The sequence below is a fragment of the Crocodylus siamensis genome, chromosome 13 (genome assembly GCF_052110815.1).
Source record: "Crocodylus siamensis isolate JL-2025a chromosome 13, ASM5211081v1, whole genome shotgun sequence".
Lineage (NCBI taxonomy): Eukaryota > Metazoa > Chordata > Crocodylia > Crocodylidae > Crocodylus > Crocodylus siamensis.
This window is the reverse complement of record NC_143407.1, coordinates 12,253,924-12,273,870: the sequence shown is the minus strand read 5'-3', so window position 1 is coordinate 12,273,870 and position 19,947 is coordinate 12,253,924. Positions and strand designations below refer to the sequence as shown.

Here is a 19,947-nt window from a genome sequence, read left to right as displayed (position 1 = left end):
CATGGCCTGCAGAGTCACAGGTGTCCAGTCTGTGGGACTTCCCACAGATTGGGAAATTTGAAGGGGAGCAGTAGCAATGAATAGCTACCCTACCCCATTGCCAAATTCCCAACCCCTGCACATCAGGTTGGGGCCAAGCCATACCCTCTCCCCCTGCCCCACAGCTGGAGGGGGACAGGCCACACCCCTCTTGCCCCTGCTCAATGGGGCCTGGCTACACCTTTCCCCAGCAGGGCAGGGTTGGGGCCAGGTTACACTCCCTTCTCCTCCCTGTAGGGGCAAGTTGGGTCTGGACCATGCCCCTTTTCCCTGCCAGGCCAGGCCACACCTGCTCCCATTCCCCACCTCCTCCCCCACAACCTGGGGCCAGGTGGGAGCCCAGTGACCACCTCTGCACAGCCAGATGGGGATCGTGCTGCGATCATGGTGTGCCGAACTGGGACCACCAGGCTGATCCGGCCCATGGAGGGCCTAGGCACTGTCCATCAGGCATGCTGACCAAAAAGGTTAAGCAGCACTGATCTAATTAATTATGTACAAGATCCACTGGCTCAAGTAAGAAGTCTTTGACCACAGAGGACACAAACAATGGCTCAGGATCACCACTTGACAGAGCAGTAAAGGACAATGCTAGAACCATTCTGTTCCAAATCTGGGTCCCATGGATAGACAGTGAAACTATTCTGAGTTGGGGGAGGGAGTGGGAGAATGTACAAAGCCCTTTCCACTTTTGAAGAAACCTTCTGAAGAGCAAAACACGCTTAACACCTCTGCCACGGATGCAGAAGGGAACCAGTCAGACACAGGGGTGTCAGAAGAGATGAAGCCTGCCTAGCTCACCATTACATGACAACAGAACTTTACGCAAAAGAAACAAATTCAGATTGTTCTAACTTTTTTTTTCCTTCTAAAGGGCTTGTTCTGAATGTTAAATAAAAATCCACTGTTTTAAGAAGCTTGTTGATCAACAGATTCCAAAGAGGGGAGCTGCAGATGCTCAAAAACTGGTCAGTCAGACACAAAAGGTGGTAAGTGACTGCTATATGTGAACGCTGTTTACTTGTGTGCTAGTCCAAGAATGGAAAAAGTAAAAGTTTTCAACCAAGACTAGGAATGAGGCATACTGATTTAACTAGCCAGATGACAGAATGCAAATATGTTTATACATAAACCTATTTTAATTTCAAACAGTGTGCAAATTATTCAGAATTCTGGAAAAAAAAGTTCGATTTGCACCAAAAATTGACCCACAACATTGTGGATTCTTTTATTTTTGTAGTCCCAAAAGGATTTTTTTTTAATTTATTGGTGAAGATCAGCATTGCCCATAATTAAACACCTAATCTATCAGTTATTCCCATAGCACTGAACCCTTTTATCGCTACAACCAGAGATTAAGTTAATTAACTCTGTTAAATGACAGGCAGGAAAAGATCTTTACATTCTTCTGGGCTGCAGACAGGACAAGCAACATGTTTACAAAAACACAATGAGGTCCTTATAAGCATTTAGGTGCTTTTAAAGTAGATGAGTGCTTAAGTCAAACATTTAGATGGCAGTAGCATATTCAGAGCATTCAGCTAGAATCTAACCCTGCCAAAAATGAGGCCCGCCAGGCCATTCTATCCAGCCCGTGGAGCCCCTCAAAAATGTAGAAAATTAATATTAATCTACCCCGGCTGCCTGTCATGCGCCCCTCAGTAGCTTGCCAAAAAAATCAGGAAGCAGCCTTCTACCCAAAACAACTGCCCACCCCTGACCTAGACCAGACCACCTAATCTTATACTGCTGAGTAGAACCAAATGCAAGTTATTCTTTAAAAAACAGAAAAAAAATTGCCAATGCGTGTGTGCAAACGCACAATTTTCTTCCAATACAGTTGACACGCAAATTTCTCAAGGACAACGAAACTACACGGCAGCAACGGGATAAAGCTGCAAGAGAAAAACCGCAAAGCAAAAACGTATCCTTCAAAATGAAGGGGCAAGCCCCCCACCCAAAGCCATGTGGGCCTGCTGAAACAGGCAGAAGCGGATTTGAAAGCGTGGCTACCCCGCGGGCCCCCTGCTCCGGAGGAAACCGGCTCCTTTGTGGGCTGTTACCCCAGGCGTGCGGCTCGCGGGGTGGGGCCAGGCCCGCAGAGGGCGGCGGCTGAAGGGGGAGCCCCGTCCCCAATCCCGTGCAGCATGGAGGTAGTTTTGTTGCGGGGGCTGCGCCCCTCAGTCCTGCCCGCGCCTCAGGGATGCGTCTCACGGCCGCAAGGGCGCGGCCCGGCTCCGTCTCCATCCAGCCAAAGCTCCTGGAGGCGCCCGGAGCAGGGGGAGGCTCGGCCATATCACTCCTCCCGCCCGCCGCACAAAGGGCTGGGCCGGGCCGAGCCGGGGCCCCCTACTCACCCTCGGTCACCTCCAGCACCTTCACCTGCTCCTCAGCCGCGGCGCGCACGGCCTGCACGGGGCACAGGATGCCGGTCAGCGTCTCTACCAGCGCCTCCTTGAGGCCCTGCGCCACGGGCCCCGCTGCCGCCGCCGACATGCCGCCCCGGCCGGGCTGCAGGCCGCCGCCGCCGCCGCCGCGCGCCAAACGCACGCGCGCGCCAAGACAAGCCGCGGCGCCGAGCCGGGGGCAGCCGCCGCGCCACAGCGCCCCCGCGCGGCCCGGAGGGGAACTTCGCCGCGCCGCCGGGGCGTCCCCAGGAGCTCGCACGGGTCAGCCCAGACTCGCGCAGCTGGACCGGATCTGGGGACTTCCCCGTTTCCTCGCTCGCAGCCTCCAGCATTTAAGGGCCAGACGGAGCTCGAGATGCAATATGCACAGAGGATCTCTTCCAAGAGACAAATTGAGGCCATAAAGGCATCCGGTTTCGTACCAATAGAGGAAAACCGAACTGTCCCCTGTGATGGCCGCCCTAGCGCCAGTGGTCCAGTCCCTTTGTGCACGTGGCTGAGCTGTCGGCTTCCACCATCTCTGGTGGCCTGTAATGACACGCTGGGTGGAGAAGGGCTGCCTTATGTTCATTTTAAACATGGTTTCATGTTGGGACCCCAAGGTCTTGTCTGGTGAGAGTCAATAATAACTCCCTACTGAGTTGCTCCTCACCATTTAATGTTTTGTAAACCCTTCTCACGTTCCCCATCAAGTGTCTCTTCTCTAAGCCGAACAGAGGCCCGGTGCCTGGTTTCTCGTATATTGAAGCCCCTCCGTACTGCTAATCATCCTTGCTGCCCCTCTCTGTCCCCTCTACCTCTTCTGTATGTTCTGGAGGTGCAGGGAGGAGAACTGGGCAGACTTCAAGGTGTGGCTGCATCGTGGGTTTATAAATCCATGCAGCTGGGGGCTTTTCTTAAATGTAATATTTCAGGGTTTTTTTTAAATAACACCCCCTTTCCCCAGAAATTCATAGATGAACTGGTAACGTAGGAGTGATGCTGTACCCGTGATGGTTCAGAAATGACGAGAGGCAAGGATTTCTTAGGGTAATCTGGTTTATTGGACCAGCTATGTAGCTGCGGTAGAAAAAAGATGTCATGGCATCAGTGACCCCAGGAGCAGGATGTGAATGCCTGCTGGGGTCCAGGGAACACAGCATGTCCCCTCACCGACGCAGGCTTTTGCTGGTCCCCCATGCTGTAGCTAACAGCTCTCCAACTACATTGTTGGTCCATTGAAAGATATCCTAAGAAATCCTCGCCCATTGCATAAATGAATTGTGCATTGAGTAAAAATGGTGGCTGTGGGGCCACAACCCTCCTCCCACGCAGAGTGAAGCTGTCTCCCAGCTGATCGGTCAAAGCATTGTAAAGTGTGTATGATTTTAACCTCGGTCTATAGTCTCAATGTTCTGGTGGTTCTGGCCTTTTCTTCTCATTGCATCTTCAGAAGTTTGGGAAGAGAACAGCAGGAAAGCTTCTTGCCCATTGCCAGGAAAAGTTCAGGACTGAAATCAGCAGCCATTTCCAACTAAGGCAATATCCATCTTGTTAAGCCACAGACCTTCAGGCTTATTTGTTTGCTTCCTCCTGATTCCACATAGCCATCTCTGAGCATCAGAGCCGTAGTGAAAAAGAATCTCAACCTGCATGCAAGTGCCGCAGCCATGATGCCTATAGCTGGAAAGGTACTATCTAGACACAGAAAGGGAAATCCAATTCTGCCAAGGGTGTTCAAAAGTATCTTAGTGACTTGTATGCTTGCCTCAATCCCACCGTCTATGCTAGATATGTTGATACAGTGGCTGCAAATGGGAAGGCAAGATTGGGAGTGGTACCTCCCGACCAGTAAGCAGGGAGTGTCAGCATTGGATGCAATTAGCAGGGAGACATATTTCATATATTCAGCAGATGCGGTGTCTGCCTAGGGCCAGACAGAGTTTGAGATGTAATATACACAGGGGATCTCTCTGGGGTGATCTTCTGGAATCTTGACTTGTCCACAACTCCAGTAGCTGAGCAATTTTCTCCTAGTCCTAGGAACACCTCAGTCCCAAACTCAAGCCTGGTTGGAGCTGAGGATCTGTAGGCATCAGCCTACCCTTTGGAGTGAAGGGCTTGATCTGGGGCAGGAGAATATGGGAGGGAAACTGATTTGCTATAAAAGTCCAATTCCAGCTTGGTAAGAAATTTATAATGGGATCTTACTGTTGTATCTTGCTGTCCCTTCTGAAGTAATCTGCCAGATCACTGTGTATTCCTAGCAGGTGAAGGCTTGTGAAGTTCACCCATGAAGGCAATACATTTTACAGCTTGCTTTCTGGCAAAATTCCTTTTGATTACACATTGTGGAGGTTGTGTCATGAGACATGCCTCAGATGGATGAGTGAGCTTTAAAGGGAAGTTAAAAGGTTGCAAAATATAGGGTGGTGGGGTGGTTTGTTTGGGGGGTTTTGCGGAGGGAGGGAGAAGGAGGCTCAGTATGAATGACGCATGGATGTAGATACTTCTTGTTCAATATAGCTCATCTATGCACAAGTTTATTTTAGTGTGAAGTCTAGCAACTTATTGCTTCAATCCGCACCTGATGGGCACAGTCTGCAAAGAAGAGTGTCAGTATTATTCTGTGTGGATAGTGAGTCACCGATCAGTGTCCCAAATTGTTTGCATTGGCATTTACCATACCTCTTCACTTCCTGACTTTCAGAGGTTGGGTGTAATTGAAAGTGTTCTGGAAGAGAACAAGACACCATGTCAACCTTCACTTTGTGTTTACAATTCTTCTTTTTCGTGCAATAAGAAAGAATCAGCTGTAAATGGTCCTTTGTTGTTTTATCTTGCTTTTAAGACAAAAACATGCAAAACATGCATATATGAGGAAAAGAAGAGAAATTACTGCTCTGTGTCCATTTCTCTATTTCTCTCTCTTTTTTTTTAAACTGTTTATTTAGGAAGTATAAGCAATTTTACAAATCATTAACATACAAGTACCAAAAATGCAATATTAACACATACAAAAATGGACTTCTTGTCTGAGAGATGACAGAGTCAAGTGTAATCTATTCAGCAAAGTATTAATAGGTCAGAGGATGAATCAGCCTAGCTCTTCCAGAGTATGGTACTGGCAGGGCTTTTCTTGAACAAAACAACATTTCTTTATTTTTTAACAAAACCCAAGTCTATTATATTGATTCATATAAAAATACTCAAATATAGTAGGTAAGTGGATTGAGTAATGCAGTAGATAAATGGTAACAATATAGTCAAGCATGTTTGTCCTCTGTCTGGCTGCCTATGTACTTGCGATTTCTTCATCCCCATAACAACAATCTCCCATATCATGTAGAACATTCCTCCAGTTTGGGGAATCATTTTTTTTCCCAAAGAGAAGCTATCCCTAATTTTTAAACTACTAACACAAGACACAGTTTCTTCCTTAAGTGGACCCATTCTGCTTAGGAAGCTACAAGAGGGTTACCAAAAGATGATTTGGTTATAAACATCCAAAAAAACCTGTAATATTTGGTAATGGATTGCATCCTAATATTCTCTATGCACATATAGTAAGACATATGCAATTATTAGTCACTTTTTCTTCTAAAATTTCTTCAACATCATTCCTTGCCACTCATTTTGTGTAGGAATAGCACTGGCAGAATTTTTTTTAAAATCAAGATTGCTAGTCTCTTTCAGATCAAAGACTATAATCAAAGGTAATTTGTCCAGCCACATCCTTTTTCCATCTTGGTATATTGACACTTCTTTGTCAGGAAAGCTGCCAGGAAATATTTAATAAATATAATTTGTCCAAAAGCCATTGCTTTGGAACAGATTAACATATTTAGCGATCAAAGTCAAAATGGAACTGGTCTACTCTTCCATTAGCTTTCAGTTGGACATTACAATTTTAAAATATCTAAGACTTGCCATTTTCTTTCGAAAGAAAGCTAAAGTCTCTTTGCAGGACAAACCACGCATATCTCTTAACTCTTCCAGTCTTTAAATCCATGTTATTTGGGTGAGGGTCTTGTTTATTTGCCTTTAGAGACTAACAGTGATGGAAAAGAACTTGCTTTTATCTCTAGCTCTTTCCAAACTAAGCAGGAAGATTTGCTAGACAGCTGAGTGCAGATATATGCAGGACATAACTGTAGTCAATGCAATATTTACACTGACACAAATTTTTGTTTGAACATCTGGGATAAAGTTCTGGATTCACTGCAGTCCATTCTAAAACGCACTGGTTTCAGTAGGACCAGGACTGCACCAGGACCCTCAAATCTACAATTGATTTGATTTGGATCACTCAATAGTAACAGAAAACATACAGAACCCGCAGCTGTGTTCACTCCAGATCTCCTTTCATTTGCTCTGTATCCTGATTCATATACATTCTTAATAAATCTGCCCAAGTGATTGCACACTTTGCCCTAACACTCCAAGCCTTTTACTGTTTTCTTGACATTTAAACTGTACAACTCTCCTAGACTTTATCAGATTGGAATTCCCATCTATTTTATAAAATGTGTTGACCCTTTAGACTCAAGTTTACTGGACACACAATTCTTCCAAGTCTGGGAAGTATATAACTGGCGTTTAAAATTCAATAGTGTTTATTTCCAACCCCAAGTCATGTTTTCTTTAGGTTTCACATATCATTTTCTATGCAACTGTTTTCTCAGGGATTTACCTAAAATGTTTGGGTTAAGTTAAAATGCTATATTCTCAGCATATGAAACTATTGTACGGTGAGTTCATTCAAGTTCTTTTCCTGAAAAACGAATTTTAATTTCTTCAGTCTCTGCACAAAGAGCTTCCCAGACAATGGACAGCATAGGATACAATGGGTGTTCCCACTAATTGCCCTGTTCAGCTGTAGCAGGGAAAACCAGCCCCTTTATATGTTAACTACTGCAAAGAGCAAAAATTAAATTTAGAGAAACAGGCAGTAGGGCCCATGTTAGATCATTTTTTGGATAAATATTTCTACTACTTTCTATCCCGTCCCGCTTTTCTGCATCAAGTGGTTATGAGAAATGGCTCTTCCTTGAGCTGGCGTTTTGAAGAATCCCAAATGTTCAACAAATATCTGACATTTGTTTGCTTTACTGAATCCAGTGTCATCTAAATAGCCATCAAACTAATAGTCTCTTAACAGGGAGAGAGTATTTTTGCTAAGTTTTATGGGCCACATTTTTAATAGTATTTAAATACCTAGCTCCCACTGATTTTGACTGAGTTGGGTACCTTCATAGATTTCAGACATCAGGGCTGGAAGGGACCTCGGGAGATCATCGAGTCCAGCCCCGTGCCCAAAGGGCAGGAAGTCAGCCAGGGTCATAGGATCCCAGCAAGATAAGCATCCAATTTACTCCTGAAGGTGTTCAATGTAGGTGCTTGAACCACCTCTGCTGGCAGACTGTTCCAGACCTCGGGGGCTCGGACAGTAAAGAAATTCTTCCTTATGTCCAGCCTGAAACGGTCTTGCAGGAGTTTCTGACCGTTCGACCTCATCATCCCTTGGGGCGCTCTGGTGAACAAACGTTCCCCCAGATCCTGGTGGTCACCCCTGATAAACTTATAGGTGGCCATCAGATCACCCCTGAGCCTGCGCTTTTCCAGGCTAAAGAGTCCCATGGCTCTCAGCCTATCATCGTGAGATCTGTTTTCCTGACCTCTGATCATGCGCGTGGCTCTCCTCTGGACTCTCTCAAGCTTCTCCACATCCTTTTTGAATTGTGGAGCCCAAAACTGGACACAGTACTCCAGCTGTGGCCTCACCAAGGCCGAGTACCAGGGGAGAATGACACCCCTTCCTAAACACTTTAACAAATTCTGGCTCTATATTGTAGTTCAATGATCTATATCTTTAAGAAGCTTGCTACTTTTAGGTATTTTTAGTAAATTCAGAGCCTGGGGAATCTCAAATATGACAATTATTATGATTGTCAGCACTTAGTTCATTATGGTGTCCCATTTTTTGAACTGGGAGAATATTAGTCAAAATAGTTTTCCATCTTTAGAATACATATTATCATATTTAAGTTCTAAAACATCTGCTTTTTATACCCGAATATTTTTCAGTGAGATCCGTATGTGATGTATCCAATTTCCTCCCAACACCACCTAAAAGCTATGTTTTGAACCAACAGTTGAATAGATTAATAAAAACTATTTTATGTCCTGTTGTAGGTCTAATTTTTTTTTTTCTGTGAGGGTCTTCATTTATTAGATGACTCCTAAAAACTTATTTATTTATCTACCTCCTAGAAGAGACCTCTCTTTAATTGTCTTTATTTTCTTTTGGAAGAACAGACCAATTGAAGTAAGTGCAACCTGTTCCATTTCCTGGAAAAACAAACAAAATAATTTCCAATGTGCTAGCCTTGATTCCCATTGCAACCACAGAATCTTGCTTACAAGGGAGTCTGATCTAACTGTGAAATAATATCAATGTCTGCACATTTTACCCTCATCTTTAAAGGAAAATTTGTCCAGGATATAAACAACAAAGGCATGGCTAAGGAGTACAATCATTTAGCAAATTCTCTCCAAATACCAGAAACTCGGGTGGAAATTTATGTAACTTTGTCTCTGCCTATTCTTGATATACACCTCTAAGGAATCGTTGGTCAACTGCACTCACTAAGTGCAATTTCCCTTTGCTTAAAGCACTTGAATATTTCAATAAAACACTGTCCAGGAAAGCAACAGAGTCCACCACTAATGGCACAGCTTTGATGGCCTTCTATAAAAAGAATTAAATTCAAAATATAAAGAAGTGTATTTTAAAGATGAAAAGTGTCGTTTTTGGTAAATTACATACCCACACCTTTCCTTTGGCCTAAGCAAAGCATTTCTGGTTAAACCAAATCTCTTCCTCCCACAGTCTACAACACTCTCTGGAAATGAGTTGAAGGAACATTATCTATGAAAGTGTTTTTTCATGAAATCATTTCCATGGTTCTATGAAAATGACTGGACGGTTTTATTTTGCAAGACAGTTTTTCCTTTCAGATGACATTTGATTCTTGCACACTAGATAACGCTGTTTTAAAAGGATTGTTTTTCAAATAATCTGTCATCTGCTGAATTTCAAACCCCTCTTTGCCCTTCATATGCCAGGGAAAGGTCTCAGCCCATAGAACCAGAGTCCTTTTGCAGACAGGGACTATCGATTGACTCATACTTTTCTTAATTTGGTACAGAGGAAGATTTATGCAGAACTTCGAGGCACTTCTCCCTCAACAAGCTATGTATGCTTTCCCCCATCTCTTCCAAGCTTCCTTGTTTTGATACTGAAAATACTGCACATAGCTACTGCAGAGTTGTATATACTCTAGTTCAGCTCCACAGAACTAATTTCTTTTCACTATTGCCACTGCTACCATTTAATTGTTCATTCTTGAAGACTATGAGTAAAATCCATTCTTGAATTTTAGAGTTTTTTCTGCATCCTGGAGCCCATTACGATTAGTGACCGACCGCACTTTCTCTAGTCTCCTCGTCGCCTACTCTACACCTGTGGTTTGATCACTTGCCACAATATTTTCATGTTAGGATGAAAAGTATTAATGCATGTTAGAGCTTTGACTCTGAGGCAGTCAAAAGTTCCCATACAGGACTGAGGTCACAAACTATTTGAGAGTTTAAATGGCAATCCCCCACCTACAGCAGGTTTTCACCCAGGTGCTGCGGTCGGCTCACCCACTTCCTCTGCTGCAGAGCTTAATAGTCTAGACAACCACTTCAGTGTCTAGTTGTTTTTCTGATGCCGACTTGGTGGTGCTCATTTGAGACAGACCTCACTGAGGGGCAGAGGGGCTTTTATCCCTTTTTAAACTACTTCTAAATATTGAAGGGTTTTCATCACTGTGCTTGCCTATTTGATCTGAGCACTGTTTTGGAAGACAATGTCTGACTGAGCCAGGCTCCTGTTAGACAGAAGGCAACAGAAATAACATGAGATATAGAATCATAGAATCAATGAGTTGGAAGGGACCTAGACAGATCATCAAGTCTGACCCCCTGCCATGGGCAAGGATGAGCACTGGGGGTAGGAGGGGTCATAAGACCCCAGCCAGGTGTCTATCCAGTGGGAGAAGAACAGAAACCTACAGTAAAGGAGGAAATTCTACATCAAAAAACCCAGTAGAAGTAGTGATGCCATTTGCTTCTCTCTGGTCTACTCTTTTAGGCGGTGAAGGAAATGATGACCCGGCGGTGTGATGGCAAATCTAGGTGACAGTTACGATAGCAAACCACGTCCCCTCAAGCCTTTCAGTCATCAAACTAAGATCTCCAGTAAACCAACCTCAACAGGTTCCCTTCTGATCAGAATGAACCAAAGAAAACACAGCCAGTGATCACCACTGCAAACCTTTCCCTTCCGTTCTGGAATCCAGCAGTTCACTACACCAATCTGTGATCTGATCCCCAGTCTTGGAGGCTCCAGCTATTTTAAGCGTATCCAGTGTGCAATCTATCTTCAACTTCAACCTCACCTTATGTTTGTAAATGGCTTTCAACTTTCAGTACTTCTTACCTCCACTGAACAATCTGAGGAATACGCTTTCTGGCACTGTGTTAGACAGCCACATGGTGTCAAAGGCAAACTGTTTAGGGGTTAAACTAATTCTTGGAGCCTCCAGGGAAATAGCTGGGGCTTAGCTCAAAGACTGAACACCCAATCAAGAAATCCCAGAATTCTTACAAGAAAAGTGTGGATGTGTAGGGAACTAGCTAGCTCTGAAGAATACCCTAGTGGAGGAAGAGACCAGCTTAGATTCAAGGATAACCTCTCAAAGAGGTTTGCTTTTTTTTTTTTTTAATCAGAAGCCTGCCTGCACTGCTGCGCTGCAGAACTGCTGCCAACTACTGTACCACGTACAATCCTTCTTTGAGTTGGGTTCCCAGGACTTGGAACTCTGAAAATGTCAAATACTGTTATGAAGGTAAAGATTTTTGTCAACATAAGGGCAGAAAGAATATTCAACACTTTCTCTAGCTGCTGAGTAGAACTGACCAAGCAAATTGGGTATTTATATGTGCTGTTTAATGAACAGAGAACTTAGAAGAATTGTGTACATCTTTCAATTGCCACCTACTTCTCAAAAAGTTTCAGAAGCCAGAGGTGCAATCCCTAAACCCTTTGTTTGACTTATAGTTTGCCCATTTCTAGCAAACAAGGTCTTTTTAAAGAAGCTGTCACAGCAAGGCAAGACAAAGATATGTATACTTGTTTCCCATCTCAAGTTCTGAACCCCCATGGATTTAAAGAGCAAGTTTTCTCTCTCAGCTGGTTATGCTGGAATAGCATGTGCAAGATGCTGAAAAATTATTTGAACGCCGAAAAAAATGGAGGTTACTTGCTTATAAGTAGAAGCTTTTGACATACTCACAGGATGCACTAGCGAGTCCAGCTTCAGTAGAACCCATCCTCACAGCAGTGCTGCCACACACCCTCCTACTAGTCTGTGGTGCTCCTGAACATTTTGAGCATGAGGCTATAAATGATGCCACAGCGCTCTGGCTTTATCAGTTCCTTCCACTGTCTCGGAGGAATGTTAGAAGCTTGGGAGAAAGGGGAAATAGATGCTGTTCTACCTCCTCCTTTTATACATCGTTGAATGTGATTTAGATTCTTTATTAGCATCTAGGACAGAAAACTGAAAAATTAATTCTTAGTATAGAATTCAGATACCATCTTGGGAAAGTATCTAGGCCTAGGACAAATAATTATTTTCACCATTATGAAAGCTACAGAATTGTGGGCTTACCATCAGTGCACTAGGTTGCTGTAGTGGTGAACTATGGCAATGTAGCATCAGCAGGCACAAACTGTGATGCCAATGCTACCGTGCAGTAGGATCAGAAACAACCTGTGTGGTTGTTACTGCGGAGTCATTTAGTACTTGCTAAAGCAGGTAACAACTGCACAGTCAGGGGCACCTATAGACATGCCCAGCCTTATTCACCAGGCTGACATGGCTATTTTAGGGCATGGACAGCTGTTTCATTTACAATATATTAAAGTGTTTTAAAAATTCAGCAGACAGCTGATGCGCTGTGCTATGGTGCTAGAAATCATCCCAAATCTTCAGGAGCCTCTTTCATGAGACTGTCCTGATATTAGAAATTTAGTTTGGTACAAAAGGGCCTGGGAATTCAGGAAAATGCAATTAAACATACTGGAAAATTCTAGTTAGAGCTTCTACGTCCATCTATTTTCTGGATGAAACAGGGATAACTCAAAAAACTGCTTCATGGCAAAGAGGCGGATATAAATATGTACACTATTAAACCGCTACAAATTAAAAGCACTTAAAACAATGTATTTGCACCATATCGTTCCTTAGTTTAATTGGAAAAATCATAAACTGGTTAAAACTGTAGTGAATTAAGATTCCATGGCTGACTTAATGTTTTAATGGTAGATACAAATTAATCAGTACTTCCATAAATTTAAAAGGTTTTGTGCAAAGACAAACCTATCATCTATAAGCAGAAAACGATCTGCTGTTGTTATTCAATAGTCTGGCAGGAGACAAACTCAGAAGATCTCACTTCAATTTTCCAGTATGTTTAACTGCATTTTCCTGAACTCCCAGGGAATCTTCCTTTCTGTTCTCATTATACCAGACTAAATTTCCAATATCAGAAAAGTATAGCAGGGGTGTCAAACATATGGCCTATGGGCCATATTCAGCCCATGGAGGCCTACAGTCCAGCCCATGCATTGAAGACTATGGCACGCAGAGCAATGCATGCAGCACTGAGGGCCATTTTGGGGGTTGTGCTGCACACAGCACCCACACCAGATCAGGCCTAAGCTCTGGCTTTAGGGCTGGCCTGGATCAGGCTGCTGGACACAGCACATGCCCTGCGCTGCAGGAAGTCAGTCCAGCCCCACATGCAGCACGCACTGGCCCTACTCCAGGGCTTGCTCTGCACACCACAGAGACACATGCTGCTGGACAGGTCCTGTGCACTGGCTCCAATGTGTGGTCCCAATCCAGCCCCACAGACCCAACAACCCTCATCTAGCCAGCAGGATGACACAAGTTTGACACCCCTGGTCTAATAAGAGGGGTTCCTGACTAGGGACAGTAGTCTGGGATTAGGAAGAGAGGCTTTAAGTGGGATGGCAGAGCCCTTTTTCCAAAATCTGAACTCCACTTGTTCACCTTGATAGGATTCCAGGAGTTCACATGGGAAATATAACGTTTCCAAAAGTTTGAGAAGGTAAGGTCACTGCCTCTTGGTTTGAAACTCTCCGTGTTAATGCCAAAATTAAAGACTTGATATTTGGGAGACAGTAGCGGAGACTATTCAGAGATCTTCAATATAGCAAGGCACGCATCTGCTTCCGAGCTGGCAAAGAGGAGGGTTCCTGCTGCTGTTCATGAGCATCTGTCCCTAGTAAGAGGGTACCTGTCTATGATACTTAGAAAAATATTGGCTTGTTTAAAGAGACAGAGATCCAATGGTTTCCATAAGGTTTCACTTCTAATATTTCACGCTTGTTACTGTACAGTACAGGCCCCTGAAAGGACAGATTATTTACTTCAGATTTAGTTTCAAATGGAACAATAAAAGGCCTCAGAGGCATAACATGTTTGAAGTGGCATATGCAATCAGCTTTACTACTGAATATGAAACAGAATGTGCATTTTACTATCATCCTGCCATCAATCACCAAAGTATTAGCCACTCTATGTTTAGAAAAGCACATCCTAAGGATCAAAGAGATCTTGTCTTTTAAGTTATATTGATATGCTATCACTGTTTGGTATCTTGCCACATTTGCATATGAAAATATTTTCCTGCTCAGTGTCAGGTTTTGACCCGCGTGGTCAGACGGTGTGGAAGGAACAGTGAGAAAATCTGCACATTGCCTTCATGTGTCCAGTGGAAAAATGTGAGAAGCTGACAATGTCCACTTTCTTTTGCCCTCCTGATGAAGTCTTCAACACACTGGGAAATTATCTGAACATGGCTCACATAGTCAGCCACCTAGACAATGGAAGATGAGTGTACTAGTGAAAGGGCTAGTGATGATTCTCAAGCTTTCTTCAGATGCAGTGCGATGCTTGGGACAGAGAAAGTACTGTTTTTGGTTTTTCATCTTTTTGTTTAAGATCCATGAGACTCTGCTCCATTTCAGTGGACCCCCAGGATTTCCAACTGTCTCAACATATTAACAATGAAAGACTTTTGCAGTCTGTGATACTCTTCTTGAGAACCAGTCAGATAAGTTTAGTGACAGTCCACTGGTTTGGCTCTCGTCTTGGAGGTTAAAACTGATGAAATATGTCAGCACTTGAAAGTCTGAGCCAAGGCCTTGCAAAACAAAAGCACAGGCACTTTTGAACCAGATCCTAAAACTGAGACCCACGCTTTCTGTATTACCATCATCTTAGACCCACATGAAGCTTGAGCCACCTTTTTTTTTTAAACTACATTTAGATCCTTTAGTGAATGTTGGATCAGAAAGGCTTTGCAGCCACACTTTCCTGAAGCAATAAGGTATATGACCTGTTTTGGTGTTCCTTGTAGGCCTACAGGATAATTTTCATTCAGGCAGAGCAGCCCACATCCAGGGAATCCAGACCCATAAAAAGAGCACCAATACCAAAAGAACTACCAGACAAGATGGGTATCATTTTAAAAAGCAGGTTTCTCCAATTCCAAATCCCTAAATAAACCAGATGCAGACCTAAGTTAGACTACAAAGAACATCCTTTAAACCACTAAGTTAGCCTAACCTACTAACTACAAATCAGACTTCTATAAGACACTATATTTACTAAGTAAAAGAATCAGGATGCAAATTTGTTCACATCCATCTGGATTGCTGCAATTCAAAGTATGTGACAGAGTACAGATGTGTCCTTAAATGTTCACAAGTGGAGAGAGGAAGAGTAGGAAGACTGCATGAGAGGACTGCGCCATTTAAGCTACACTGGCCAGCATTCCCTCTCAAAGGGATGCATGCCAAGGCACACTCACCTGTCTTATTCCAAGAGATTAAAACAGCTTAACCTATTTAGCTAAACAGAAAGTTAACAAATGCCCTTATCATGGTCTAAGTACCAATATGTGAAGAAGGCTTACAAAAATGAAGAGCCTCACAACGTAGCAGGCAAGTATACAAAAAGTTTTAGTGGCTGTAACTTGAAGTCAGACAAATTCCAACTGAAAATAAAAATATAAATGTTTAATATTAAGATGATCACTCAGATTGTACAGGGGTCTTTTTGAAAGTTGTGCTCCAATTAAGTTAGAGTTAAGCTTAAGGCTACTGAGTAAAAGCCTAAGACCTGTGGTAAATAGGTGGTCAGGATAACAAGATCAAAACATAGTATGGTAGGTTTGGAGTGTTGCTGTAATTGTGATGGGCCAAAAAATGTCCAAGAGATGTGTGTGTTATCGTTTACTGAACCAACTGTATTGCATACCCCAGCAAGTATAAGGAGAAAACAAGCACTGAGAAAATGAGAACCTGGGAGAAAAAGTCTAACATTTTCAGTAATATCCACAGGGATATCAAAAACCCTGGCCAAGTGTGTGTTTACAACTTTGTTCCCCATTTTGTCCCCATTTCCCTTAAAGAAAGCTATTTCTAAAATGCATGGAGTGATCTGTATCAGATAGCTTTGCTGCAGGGACAGGGACTTCCAAACCTCTCTCACAACATGGACTACATTCAGAGCTGTCCAGCTCCATAATGGCTGCGGGTCACGATGGTCCCTGCCAAACCATGCCACCAGTATTCTCCTCCCCACCCCAACAAACTGTGCCGCACGGATGCCAAGCTGCAGGCTCCCTGGTTCTGCAAGCTGCCTTGTCCCACCCCAGGGGCAGAGGCAGAGGCAGGAAACAGAAGCTAGAGGAGGGAGTGGGGAGCCCAGATCCTGGCAGTAGCAGCAACTGGAGCGGGGGGAACAGTACCCAGGCCACAATTTAACCCCTCATGGGTTGCACACAGCCTGTGAATTGGACAGCCCCAGGGTACATCATCACTGAGAATCCAGTAGATAACTTCTCTTCCATTTGATACCACACAACATCTTTGCAGAATGTATTTATATACTTTTAATTGTTTTTACCGCTGATGTTGTGGTGTCATGTTGTCTTTTTATTTGCATTTAGACAATTGTATAAGCTGGGCTCTAAGTGCTTTCAACGGTAGTTAAAAATCCAATACAAGACTAAGTATACTAAAACACCAGCCAGGAAACATTACAAATCTAAACCCTATCAGCCTCCATGTTCCACACAGTCCATCCCTAAACACTGGCAATCCTCCCCTGCTCAAAAAGAAAGTCTTTACTGTGTGCCCAGGAAGTCAACACAATTGAGTAATTCAGACCAAGGAAGGAATCCAGAGCTGAGGACACCAATGAAGATTATCTTGTGAGAGGATGCTCTTGCTCAAGCATAACAGGAATACCAGCACTTCCACCCATCACAGTGGTGTCAGTATAACCTATGGAGGAAGGTTAGAAAGGTCCCAGGCCCTTCCAGGACTTTAGAGGTTAGTGGTAATGCTTTAAGTTAACACCTGCCAAATAACCATCCAGTGAAGCCACAGAGCATTGTGGCATTTTCCAATCTGCCACACCCTGCACTAGCCTCTCTTTGCAAAGGAATGCAAAAGATTTGTCTCATGGACAAATTGGAGACTCTAAATGAGAGGAACAAAAAACGATCACAGGACTTGAAACATATGATGACAGATTGGAAGAACCGTGATTAAGATGTCTGGAGAAGAGAAGACTAAGGGGAGTCTCCAAATACAAAAAGGTTTGTTACAAAGGGGATGCCTATCAATTGTTCCCTGTGTCCACAGGAGACCAGACATGTGTAATGGATTCAAATTCCAATATGGAATGTTTAAGTTGAACATTAGTAAGAGCATTCCAATTATGAAAATGGTGAAGTACAGGACCAGATTAGCTGGAGAGGTGGTGACATCTACACTTAATTTTTTTAATATATTTGTCTGGGTTGGTATACAAGGGAATAATTTTCCCTTGAGCAGGGAGCTAAATTATGACCCGAGGCATTTGCAGTACCATTTTTCTATTATTTCTAAAGGTACAATCCCAGGCATGGTGATTGTAATTAAAAGTTAATTACATTTTCTATTTGGATTCTCTCAATTCTCCCTCCAGCATGTGATCTGCTGCTGTTTTGCCCTTCTCTCCCACATGCTCTTCCCTGCTTAGTTTTTACTTGCTGCTTGAGTCCCCTTTTCCTTGGATACACTGATAAGCTGCTTCAGTCTCTTCTACATTGCTCCCATGGATGCTTGGCTATCTTGTTCCCTTCTCCTCAAAGTATTTTTTATCCGGTTGATGGCTGGCACCTTTGTAACACTGATGTTTGTGGCCCCTATACGCAGTCCATAACAGTGGTCCCTAACAGAGGCAGCTGGATTAGTTCTTTGTCTCCCCAACTATTTACATTGACATACAGGCTATTTATTTGCCATTAAAGCCTGAAGATCAGTGGAAGCAGCTGGAGACAAAGAGATACAGGCAGCCAGTGCTCTGTTGCCCAGCTGGCAATCAATCTGTGCTTTAAGCAAAGCCATTCTCTTCAAAGCCAGATGGATGAGATCGGAGCTATATCACCTTTTTTTTTCCTGCTTCCCCACCTAATGAGTCATGCCTTGCTTGCATTCACAGAGCAGCAACAGCAGCAATTCCTCCAGACTCTGTTGCTAAAGAACCCCCAGAACAGCTTATTCCTGAGCCCATCTATTACGAGACTCTTTTTGCTTTGGAAAAAAATATTTTTTTAAATGTATTTGATGCAAACAATATTTTGATTTCACTTCCTTCTTCCTAGACTGGAGGTGTAGAGAAGGTAAGAAAATGGCGTGGCTTTTTATTTCTTTTTTAATCAGATGGATTTTTTTTTCTGACCAAGTGAAACCCAACCAATGCAAAGACCAATCCAAACTGAAAGTGAAGCTGCATTTTAAGCTCTCTGAAAACACCAACATTTAGTTTTATAATATAACCAGGGGTTTATTCCACAATATAAACTGCAACATTTGATACAAGCTACCCAAAAGAGAAGAAAGCCAAAATACAGCTGTGGCAATTACTTTACAGAGCCATTTCTGTCTTCTAAATCACTAATCCATCAGTGATACTAGGACCTAACCGTTTGCGTTCTGTACATTAACCAATGCTAAAAGCACCAACACGCTGTTCAGAATTGTCATTCCAGTCACTGAAGCCAGACATAGAAGTTATTGCTCAGATAAATAAACCTAGTCTACAAAAAAAATCAAAGTGAAAAAAACCTAAAGTCTCCAACAAGTTAACAGGGTAAACAGGGATTTCCTCAAAAGAGGATTTATTGGAAAAATTCATAGTGCAGTTTTTTGCACCCAAACAGAGTTGATTTAAATATGCCGGTAAATCCCAGAGAGAGGTAATTTAATGCTGTACAATAAAAAGGTGCATGTTTCAAATGCCTTCCAAATTGGCGGAAACCCCTGCTAAACAGTCAGCATTTCAAACCTCAACAATCACAAACAGCTCAAGGGAGAAAAATACAAAAAGTGTCAAAAATTGAGTTCTGGAAAATGATCCCATGAGGATAGAAGTAGCACCATTTGCAGCCTGGCTATTAAACCAGCCCCTGTGGCTTTATGGAGAAATTCTCATAACCTTCTTTAAAATAGAGTCTTGAATGATTTATGGGGAGTTTTACTTTCGATGTTGAGAGTCCTTCCCAGCACAGCTGACACAGATGTAGTCTTCCTTCTCTGCCATCTCTGGAGAGACACCCACACACACCTGATGGAACCATTGGTTGCAGCTGCCATCACACTGGACCCAGTCCACCTAATTATGAAGAACAGACAGATAAGTGTTCAGATAGGGGCAGCAGATAACTAATCATGAAAACTGTTTGCTTTATTTCCAAGTTCTTACCAACCAGAACCAGCAGCCATTGTCATGTATCTAGGACTCATTTGGCAATTGTAAGGGGCACAGCTATGGACATGGCTATGGAGTCCATTTCACTGGTGTAACTAAAACAGCAGTGACCAGCAGTGTTTGGATTCCTCCCCTTGCCTAGAGTTGGACATCATGTGGAAGGGGGTTGTTCTTTTGCATTTTTGAATTCCCAGCTTCCGGTACAATTTACACATACAGTGGGGAGCTAACACATGCATCAAGGTCAGATGGACACACAGTTCAAACTTGCTGTACGTAGACATCCCTAAAAAACAAACTTGTCACCTGTTAGTTGCCTGCCCTCATCCCTATAAATAAAATTCCTCTCCCTGCTACCTCTGCATCCATCCTTCTGGGGAGAGCATCTTTTCTATCTTGACCCTGTCTCCTTGAAGAAGGGTTAGGACAAATCTAGTCAGATGGCTGCCTTCACCATATCATTGTTTTAGTTTCCATTGTCTCTAGTCCCTGGTGCTCAGCTGAGCCTTCCGTACAGGCATCTGGGAGTAAGGGGTCCTTACCTGTCGCCCCAA

The 19,947-nt window shown here is 43.3% G+C and overlaps 2 protein-coding genes across 6 annotated transcripts in view; both read right to left on the bottom strand.

The window, feature by feature from the left end:
* Positions 1-2,592, bottom strand: part of IPO9 (importin 9) — a 60,628-nt gene extending 58,036 nt beyond the window's left edge. For both annotated transcript variants that reach the window (XR_016438855.1, XM_090025230.1), the window contains exon 1: positions 2,397-2,592. Coding sequence is in view for 1 of the 2 variants with exons in the window: in XM_090025230.1 (XP_089881356.1) it covers positions 2,397-2,535 (139 nt within the window). In the remaining variant the exon portion in view is untranslated. The remainder of the gene's footprint in view (positions 1-2,396) is intronic.
* A 2,742-nt stretch (positions 2,593-5,334) lies between these two features.
* The window catches only part of KDM5B (lysine demethylase 5B), an 84,425-nt gene continuing 69,812 nt past the window's right edge, over positions 5,335-19,947 (bottom strand). For all 4 annotated transcript variants that reach the window (XM_090025226.1, XM_090025228.1, XM_090025227.1 and 1 more), the window contains one exon: positions 5,335-19,297. In XM_090025226.1, coding sequence (XP_089881352.1) covers positions 19,160-19,297 — 138 coding nt within the window. In that variant the 3' untranslated portion in view covers positions 5,335-19,159. The remainder of the gene's footprint in view (positions 19,298-19,947) is intronic.